At 39.5% G+C, this 10,499-nt stretch overlaps 2 protein-coding genes and 1 pseudogene across 2 annotated transcripts; all 3 read right to left on the reverse strand.

The window, feature by feature from the left end:
• Nucleotides 1-820: 820 nt before the first annotated feature.
• Nucleotides 821-2,340, reverse strand: LOC108858509 (glycine-rich cell wall structural protein 1). The gene is given in 2 exon segments (XM_057011042.1): nucleotides 821-2,145; nucleotides 2,148-2,340. Coding segments are annotated over 2 exon segments (1,197 nt in total). The 5' UTR covers nucleotides 2,227-2,340; the 3' UTR covers nucleotides 821-1,027.
• A 1,987-nt stretch (nucleotides 2,341-4,327) lies between these two features.
• Nucleotides 4,328-7,782, reverse strand: LOC108856812 (NEDD8-activating enzyme E1 regulatory subunit AXR1). The gene is made up of 14 exons (XM_018630703.2): nucleotides 7,623-7,782; nucleotides 7,340-7,512; nucleotides 7,084-7,247; nucleotides 6,826-6,936; nucleotides 6,644-6,723; nucleotides 6,401-6,551; nucleotides 6,210-6,303; nucleotides 6,037-6,125; nucleotides 5,794-5,867; nucleotides 5,541-5,703; nucleotides 5,349-5,434; nucleotides 4,979-5,062; nucleotides 4,710-4,890; nucleotides 4,328-4,606 (listed from the first exon to the last, which is right to left on the reverse strand). The coding sequence occupies exons 1-14, from the start codon at nucleotides 7,697-7,699 to the stop codon at nucleotides 4,523-4,525; spliced, it is 1,611 nt and encodes a 536-aa protein (XP_018486205.1). The 5' UTR covers nucleotides 7,700-7,782; the 3' UTR covers nucleotides 4,328-4,522.
• Nucleotides 7,783-8,999: 1,217 nt separating this feature from the next.
• LOC108860277 (50S ribosomal protein L6, chloroplastic-like) lies at nucleotides 9,000-10,073 on the reverse strand (annotated as a pseudogene).
• Between the last annotated feature and the right edge of the window lie 426 nt (nucleotides 10,074-10,499).

Raw genomic sequence — 10,499 nt, forward strand, 5'->3', positions numbered from 1 at the left:
CTAACATATTTGCAAGATGGAAAAATCAATGTTTCTAAAGTTACATTGTTAAAATAATTTTTGGTTGCCGTGTACCACACAGTCCTCCATTTGTTTAGATATATGAGTTCACATTACCGATGTTACACATGAAAAATGTTCCACATGTTGTTCGATGCAAGATTTGGCATTTGATTTGGTTGATGTTTTTACTGTTGTAACTTGGAAGTAACCATGATGTGTTGACCAAAAAAAAAAGTATTGGAAGAGAATGAGAAAGACACAAGCGGTTGAAGCATGATGACAGGTAATATCAAAAAGGCCAAAAACATCACTAAAATATATTATCTTGAGGTTACCACCCCGTGGATTGGCTTCAGGATTTGATTCTAAATATCATTGAGGACAACACCGGGTCATAGATACGAACCCAAATAGTTTTAACAACAAAAGAGTGATTTCATGCATTCTTTATAAGGAAGTTTACATGCATGTGTTTGAAAAAAAAGAGAGTTTAATGTGTTAACGTTGTGAACGTTAATTAGACGTGTTGATCTCGACAAAAATCGGATTGCTCGCAGTAACTTGTTTAAATATTGGTAGCCATGTGGCTATAAAAGTTAAATTCCGCATAAAGTTGGTTCGGTGGAGATGGGCCTATGTGTATGCAAAACGAGTTAATTAAACTCATTGTGATTTGTGAAGTCGTATATTTACTCCGGAGATAAATAAATAAACTGTGGGGATTTTTATTTTATTTTTCCCGTTTAGAATCTAGGCCAAAAATGCTGCTCCGATTAGAGAAGTGAATATACGTGCAGAATTAAGGCCAAAAATGCTGTAAAACGAAAAGGATATATCCATATTCAATACAATATCATTCCCCCAAAACATTCTTACACAAAAATAGAAGAAAACACATCTTGAAATGAAAAATGACGTAGCATACATTTGTTTTGTTTTTATGCATGACAAATGTAGAACACAAGTGCGTGGTAGTTGTACTGTCGAGTACACTAAAACGCCAGTGTGTTAATAAGAGCTCGGATTAACGGTGCCTGCCACCGCCACTACCGCTTCCGCTGCCAGAACCTTGACCGGAGCCTCCACCAACCCCAACACCAATTCCTATTCCAATCCCGAAGCCTCCTCCTCCACCATGTCCTATCCCATGACCTCCACCAGCACCGCCACCAATGCCTCCTCCAGCACCAAATCCACCACCATGTCCAGATCCACCGCCCACACCACCTCCACCTCCTCCACCACCACCTAGTCCACCGCCTCCCCCAACACCCACTCCCGCTCCACCACCAACTCCCCCTCCAGCTCCAAAACCACCACCATGACCAGATCCACCACCAGCACCACCGCCTCCACCTCCTCCACCTCCTCCGCCGCCACCACCTCCACCACCAAATCCTCCACCACCACCGACTCCTCCTCCCGCTCCAAATCCACCACCATGGCCGGATCCTCCCCCAACACCACCGCCTCCACCCCCGCCAGCTCCTCCACCACCACCAACTCCTCCACCTGCACCAACCCCACCACCTACACCTCCACCTGCTCCAAATCCACTACCGGAACCACCTCCACCAGCTCCACCTCCACCCCCGATTCCTCCTCCAGCTCCACCACCAACTCCTCCTCCTGCTCCAAATCCGCCACCATGTCCGGAACCACCTCCAACACCGCCTCCTCCACCGCCACCAGCTCCACCTCCACCACCTAATCCTCCACCGGCTCCACCACCAACTCCTCCTCCAGCTCCAAATCCACCACCATGGCCGGAACCACCTCCAATACCCCCACATCCACCGCCACCAGCTCCACCTCCACCACCAATCCCCCCACCAGCTCCTCCACCAACTCCTCCTCCCGCTCCAAATCCTCCACCATGACCTGAGCCACCACCAATACCTCCTCCTCCACCGCCACCAGCTCCACCTCCACCACCAATTCCTCCTCCTGCTCCGCCGCCGACTCCACCTCCAGCTCCAAAACCTCCACCGTGTCCTGCACCACCCCCGATACCGCCACCACCACCTCTACCTCCACCTCCTCCGAAACCTCCACCGCCACCGCGTCCAAACCGGCCACGTCCACCACACCTCCTGCCCCACCTACAATCATCGTCCCTATACCTCGCAGGATCCACCACAGACCATCCCCAAGAACACATTCCATACTCAAATGAAGCAAAACTAAAGAAATAATCAAACATGTAACATTCTTAGGTTCCATCTCTAGAGAAAAAACTGTAATGTCTCTTCTCTTTCTTTTTTTTTCTTCCTGTAGTGTCTCAGCTACTGGAAGTAAACATTGCCTTTTATAGTAGATAGATGAATCTTAAGAGTGGTAAACACTAACAAGCAAGTAGCATGAAGATGTTAGATGCCATTAATATGGATCCCCATGCATGTTACGTTCTACGCGTTTGGGGCCGTTGGGCCATTGGTGGGAAACATTTAATGAAAATTGTGTTATCTATAGTCAAAGTAGACCTACACTTACTTAGTTCAGACTCCCATCAGTAGCTTTCGATCTCTAATTTTGCTCATTAATTACTTTTCTTTATTATCCAAAACTTGTTGACATTTCAAACCATCACTATTTGACACTTGACAGTTGACCCTAATATCCGAGAAGTGAAGTGCTAAGACCATCATTAACCCTAGTCTTTTAACATGAGTTTTTAGCTTCGGTTAAGAGATCTTAATTTTTCTTAGATTTTAACTAAGAAAAACTAAAAACTGTCTCTTAAATAAAAAATATAAAAATGTAAAAAAAAAGTATCAAATTATTAGTTAAGATCCCTGATCTTATATATTACACCATATATAGAAAAAACTGGTATAAAACCAGAACTAGTTTTTTGGAATTTTTCTAACGTGGTAGTTAATACTCCATTTGTTTTTAAAAGATAGTTTTTTTTAGTGTTTTCATATATATTAAGAAAATACATTAAATCACTATAATAAACTTAACACTGTAATTTTCAATTTTCAATAATTTTTTATCAATAATAATCCAATAAAATCAATTAATTTTCTTAAAAAGTGCAATTTTTCATAGAAAACATAAAACAACCATCTTTTAAAAACAAAATTTTTTTTAGAACAATCATCTTTTAGGAACGAAGGGAGTAACTTTTAGTACTTAATCTTGTGGTTTCTTTTTGTTATTTTGTTTTATTTCTTTTAAATAGTGCATTGTTTTCGCTCACATTTACCATGGGTATTGAAAATATTTGCTGATGGCTTTTATATGGGCATGGGAAAGTTAAATTTAGTATAATTAGTGAGAGTTGACGATGCCGACAAAGTCAACGGTAAAATCTAGAGACAAATTAAATATCCCTCACATGCACTTGTAAGGTGTATATTGTCTAAATCTTACTATGCATATTTAATGTTTACCATTTCCCCAACTAAAACCACCAATCATTATTCACTTCCAATTAATCATGTATGTAAACTGTATACGTACATGCATGCTTGAATATATGCTTAGATCTTAAAGAAATGTTGTAATCTCATGGGAAAAGAGAGAACTTTTGTTTTTCCATCATATATTATTATTAAAAGCCCAAAGGCCCATCTGAAATAAACAAGATACAAACATAGGCTCAGAAGACAATATTACAAAGCCCAACTAAAAAAAAAAATTATCCACCGTTTTCCACTTCCACGTGTGAAGACACGAGATCCAAAAACCGACGCGTGGAAAGATCCAACACCACCGTAACCGACTGGAAATCGCCGGAACCGCTCCTTGTTCCTCCTCCGAAACACCGGAAACACAGAATCACCGGAAAGACGAGCTTGTCTTCATCAACTGAAAGTCATCACAAAAACTTTGACCACCGGAAACACCGGGACTTGACCACGACCACCGAAGACACCACCAACGACTGTATTGATGGTATAGTATTCAGCAGCTTCTACACCTCCGTTTAGGTTTTGGCAAGCATCAATCGGTGAGAAACCGAGAGCTTCTCCAAACTCAGACCACCCAACACAAAAATGAAACCAAAACACAGCTCGAGTTCTTCCGAAGCAAACCATGTAAGCCGGCGACCACCAAAAAAGAAATAGCGCGGTCCCAGAGTCAGAAACCAGTCATCCACCAATCGGTTGGTGCGATACTAGAGTTGATAACCGGACATGCAGTTCCGAGAACAAACCATGCCGGGCCGGAAATCCATCAAGATAACAGAAACTAAATAGAAACAGAGTAAAACAACAAAACGACAACCCTTAGCCGGACCGACGGTGGCTAAATAGCCTAGACTGCCGGCCGGAGAACTTAACTCAAACGGCGAACTTCTAGTGAGAGGAAAAGAGAGAACTAAACCGGATAAGCTTGAAGCATATAAATCCAAAATTAAATAACAAAGAAAGAACCAAACCAACTAGTTTTCTCACCTCTCTCATCTGATATGCTCAAACAACATTACCCACTTTCTTTTTAACAGTTTGTATCTAAAAAGACGTAATAAAACTCTTCTTTCTGCTTCAAACCAATAAGTGAAGATCTTCTACAGTGTCAATAACTGAGACTTGTGATCAATGCCATTGAAGATGTACGTCCCCAACATTGGAACAAACTGTTTTGTGACAAGCTGCAACACAGAGAAAGAGATACACACAACAACAAGTTCAATTATCTCTGCGCGCTCGTGCTTTACACAATTATGTTAAGAGCCATAAGAAGGAAGTATGAACCTTGATGACTTCTTGAGATGCGATTCCTCCAATAAAGGCAGCAACCACATGAAGCTCTGAGGCACCAAAGCGACACATCTCATTGATAAGGTCATCGGGCACTACTGAGCCGTTACAGCCCAAGTCGGTAAGAAGACTCAAGGCAGTGGTTTTTAACCGAGATATGTCCTCATCCATTCCTCTACAAAATTGTAGCATATAAATGATAACCAAACAAGAACCAACTGTTCTGAAATAAGATTTGGCTTGTTGCATAATGAGTTTCTTACCCATCAAACTGGCCAGGAAACTTGTTATAGTTGGCAGTGAATCTGTCCACAGCTCTAAGAAGAACATAAAATCCCATTGCACCACTGCAACAATAAGCGATTTTAGCATAAGAAAAAAATAAAAATAAATAAATGAACGATTTTAGCATAAGAGCTACCAACTGGAATCGAAATGCAACCCTAAGAAACCATAATCTATTTTGCTATTGTATAAGCCTAAGATGAACTAAAAGTTAGCTTTTATAAGTTCGGTATAATGAGGTAACGAACAAAAGAGCAACCGTTATGTATAAAGGTCATCTTTCAACACAGTTGATGGCATGCTTTTGTTTTCATATGCAAATGACAGACTCTGTGAAGGCATTCGCACCTGTAATCCTCGTCCGCGAAACACTTTTGAATTTCGTTTACAGAAGGATTGCTGAACTCGTCCTCTACCAAACGATATCTGCATACCTACAAAGCACATATGGCAGCTAATATTTTAGTCAAAAACTATGTTTATGTAGACCATCAGCATTAGAATACATATTAAGTTTGTAAGGAAGTTTAGTATTCTCACTTTAACTTTTCTTGCATTCTTGCAGAAGCTCTTGATTGTTGCTTTTGATATGCTACTCGGATCTCGACCAATTTTCTTTAAAATATTTTTAACTCGTTCCTCCATGACAAGAAAATCAGCCTCAGCTTTCGCTTGATAGATCTTCTGCAAATTGATGTAGTGTCTTCAAGAAAAAGGAACAATGCAGCTACATTAGCAATCTGAAATATAGACTGCAGATGAAATTCAGTGCTATCGAGGTAGTTGCACTAACTCTGTTGAAGATGTCATATCTGGTATAGAGCCTTCAAGGGGTGCCTCTCCATCACCTTCGTTTGAGACAAACTCCTGTAGACGGTGATGTATGAGTATTATGAACAAATCAACATGAGCTGCAGTTAAGGAATAACAAATTCATGAAGTAGAACTACGAACTATTTATCAACCCTAAGCACTAGCAATTCCTAAAAGAACATGAAAATATGAGTTTCACAGAGCAATTTTTTTAGTTTCAAACCTTCAGAGCAGCTACCATCACCCAAAAATCTGAGGAATTCGAACTCGGTTCAGCACAAGTATCATTGCAAATTTGTCGAATCTCTGAGCCTGTAATAGAAACCAGGAATACTTTGATTTGACACACAACAAAGTCTTTTTGCTAGTTACTACACCACACGAGATACAACTTACTGATTCCACGAGGAGCAAAAACTTTGAAAGCGGCTTCAATAGCTTCTTTGTAGTTATCCTCATCCATAGATATCATCTTGGATTTAACCAAATCCTAATATTTTAAGGATATAAATATAGATTAGAACTAGGAAGCAGAAGAAAGCAAGCTAGTTAATGTGTTTGCAACGTAGCAATAAAAGAAACTCGACCTTAAACTCTTTTTTCTCTTCCCTGGTAGAGGGAAGATTACCACTATGAGACTGAGTCCATTCATCAGCCATCTTCACAAGAATGACAACGTATGGTATGTGCTTATGTGCAACGGGATCTGATGCATTTAGATCAATTGTCTCCACAAAACTGCAGTTCAATGAATAATTGAGAATGTAACATCACACAGTCAAAGGATTGGCCAAGACAACGTAATGAGCGCGAATACTAAAGCAGTGTACCCCTTGAGTTCAGGCCACGGATTATTCAAACGAAGGTCATCAAGAAAATGATCAGGCTTTGAGTCAATTATGGTGTGCTCCTGATAAACAAGGAAACAAAAATTAAAAATAATACATTAGCAATACTCACAGTAAATCTACTAGTTTTCTTAGCAAGTATTGGGTAAAAAAGAGGTAATAACCTGAACAGAGACACGAACAAAGCCAGAAAGGCCATAAGAGCGAGCAAAAACCAGCTTGACGTTTGCTTCTCGACAGATTCTATCAAGCTTCACAATTGAATCTTCCACCAGCTACACACAAGGGATGAAGACTTATACATAGAGAAAAAGGACTAATAAAGCAATATTCAGTGAGGGACTAAGAAAGGTACAGAGGTAAATCTAAAAACATTGAATAGAAGGCATCACGAGTTTCTACTTAGATACTCAATCGTGTACCTGAGTGGCTATAACGAGAGTGAACTGAGAGAAGAAAACCGGATTCGTGGAAATCAAAGTATCTGGATTCTCCTCAATAAACGTAGCTTTAACAGCATCATTAAGCTCTTGGAGAAACGCACAAACGGACTTGGCCTTTGACTGACCAACACTCCTCTCATCAACTTCACATGTACAAAAACAAATCACACACATAAAAAGCTACACACAAGCAATCCAAAGAGGAAGGGCGATATATAGCCAAAATCGAATATACCCATGAAGTTGTTTCCAAGGTCACCAAGCTCGACTTTGGATCCGTCAACGATGGTGAAGCTCCCAACTCCACCGAGGACGAGATTCTTCAACGCCTCCGAGCCGGTGGGGCCGCAATTGAGCAAACAGATGCTCGCTTCTTCCAGAGCAGCTTGCCCTAGCTCACCCCATATCCTGCGATTTTTTTTTCGAATGGGTTACTTCTCATGAGAAGAAGCGTTCGATGAGTGATTTGAGGAGGAGGAGGAGGAGGAGGAAGAGGGGAAGGGTAGTGTGTTGTGTACCTGAGTTGACGATCGTACTTGGTTTTAGGCTCTGAGATTGTTGCCTCCTCTTCCTTCTTCCTCTTCATCGGTGGCATGGTGGTGGTGGTTCGCTTCGCAGCTACGCAGAGAATGAGAGAGTCTGTTTGCCTCCGATCAACTTGTACCCCCCAATCGGTTTATTCTCAACGGTTTATAAGCAATTGTTAATTTGGAATTAATCGGTTTATTCTCAACGGTTTATTTAACATCTTTCCGGTTCTATTCGGGTCTTTTTTTTTTTTTGAATTGAATGTTAAATTTAATTCAAAAGAAAAAACTTTTTACAATCTATGAGCTTACTTTTTCTATAAGTTTCATATCAAAATTTAAAAAGGAAAACAGAAACCAAACAACTATCAAACTTCAACTTTCTAAAAGCTTCAAATCTTCCAACACTTCAACTCTTCTTCCTCCCAATAAACTAGCAAGCGCTCAACAAGTACTAAACCAATACTCCATACCTCTCTCAAAATTCTTATCTCCTCTCCTTCGTATCACAGTAAACTTGTTTCTGATGTTCTTATCCAAAATTCTGATCAGAGCCTCAGCAGGAGATGGATCTTCTCCACGCCTCCTTTTGTTTCTCTCTCGCCATACCAAATGAATAGTCGACTGAAACATGTATCTCATCGTGAATATCTCAATCCTACTGCCATTTAAATTTGCTGAGATCATGCTAATCAGATCATCCCACTTCGCAATGTATTGATCCTTTAGAACTCCCTTCATCAGAACTTCCCAAATTTTTCCTGAGTACTCACAATCAAAAAACAAGTGGCTTAAAGTTTCAAAAGGTTCCTGACACAGCCTGCAAGAAGTATCGGCCCCATTATTCCAGCTTCTCATCCTTTCCCCTGTTGAAAGTCTACCTTTCATCGCCAACCAAGTAATAAAGCTGAATTTTTAGATACTTAACCAATTGAGTTTGGTTAATAATAAAGTTAGATACGGACTAATATTTAAATAATTTCCGATAATTTAAACTTTTTAGGTAAAATATCAGATTTTTCAAATAAAAATATTAGACAATTAGGTTAATTTAGATAATATAGATAAAATATGTTCAAATTTGATCAAAGAATAATATTTTAATAATAAATATAATTAATATTTTATAATTATGTAAACTCTGTCATAGAAATTTAGATAGCATTCAATTTTCAGTTTGGTTCCAATTGGATTATATTTTCTGTTTTAAAAATACGATTTGATTTTTGGTTTGGTTTGTTTTTGCTTTTTGTTTTTTGTTCTGAATTTGGATAAGTGTGTTATTCAAATTTAAATGTCAATAAACCGGTGAGAATGAACCGATAGGGGATCTTTTCAGTGAGTAGTTCATACTTCACAGTTCACACATAAAGTAACTCTTCACAATTGAGCTTTAAAATTCACCAAAATCCCAAAACAAAATGTTAAATTTTCTAAACAAATTTTGAGCGATGCACACGTTAACATTGAGAGGTGATAAAAGGTAAAAATGTAAATCCATAAACAAGATCACTTCTTCTTTCCAGCTTTGCCTTCTTTTCTCCTAACAATCTCATCTGAATACTTCACTCCCTTACCCTTGTACGGCTCCGGTGGCCTCCACTTCCTCACCGTCGCAGCAAACTGCCCTATCTCACTCTTACCGTACCCACTCACCGTGATTCTCGTGTTCTCTTCCACTTTCACTCTCAGACTCTTTGGTATCTGCATCTTAACCGGGTGTGAAAACCCCAGGTTCAGAACCAATTCTTTCCCTTCCACCGTGGCACGATAACCAACGCCCACTAGTATCAACTTCTTCTCAAATCCCTTTGATACTCCCACTAACATGTTAACCGGGTGAGCTTAACTTCGCGTGGGTAAGTTAAAGCGAGCTCTTCTAATGGACCTTTGACTTTCAAGTCTTGACCTTCTAGTGTGATGGTTATGTTGGATGGTACATCGATCGGTTGCTTTCCTATCATTGATTCTTTGCACTCGATGGTCTTAGTGGAGAAACCCACTTGAGCAGATTGTGGTGTTGTTGAGACCTTGGACACATTTATATCTCCCAAAAATGATGACCTAAACAAAAGCAAAGTATATATCTTTCTTCAGACAAAACAAAACATTTCTAGAGGGTGATAGCTCTACCAACCAGATATTAATACACACAAACTGAATTGGCACCAGGTTAATGCAAGATTAAGGCAAATATACTTCTTATAAACTTTTGATTGCCATGGCTAACAACGTCTACAAGATCGTGATACGAATAGATTGGGGAAGTAAGAAGGCAATGAAGTAATCAGTCGGCATAAGGGTTTTTAGTATCTCGGCATTACCTCGGTTGAAAAGAAGATACGACTGAGGAAGCCATTGCTGGAACCAACTCGAAGGTAGGAATAATTTGTATAGGGGTCATAATAATTTATTTTTATATACATAACTATTAATACTATAGAATAAATAAAGTAAGGGGTGGATCTGAAGGATTGAACACATATTTACAGAGGTCAAACAGTAATTTTAACTGAACATTTCAGAAAATTCATCTAAAATTACATTAAAATAAAATAAATATAAATTTGATAGGGGTCATATGACCCCCCTATTACCTCACTACCTCCGCAGTTGAAAAGAAGAGTGTCAAAAAAAAAAAAAAAAGTGTCCGTGTTGTTCAGCCAAATCTACTTATCCATTGTCCTCTCTTTGAAATGCTAGTTTTTCGGCCCACTGTGACTATCATAGGCCCATTAGCTGATCAGCGTTGGTTTGGGCTATTCTCAACAGCTAAGCCCAATCAAGGTAGATGAGATGAATTGAAGTCAATAATTACAGACATAACTATACTCTCTAACTAGTTAAGAAGATGATAATCGACCCCAC

Source organism: Raphanus sativus, chromosome 5 (assembly GCF_000801105.2).
Source record: "Raphanus sativus cultivar WK10039 chromosome 5, ASM80110v3, whole genome shotgun sequence".
Classification (NCBI taxonomy): domain Eukaryota; kingdom Viridiplantae; phylum Streptophyta; class Magnoliopsida; order Brassicales; family Brassicaceae; genus Raphanus; species Raphanus sativus.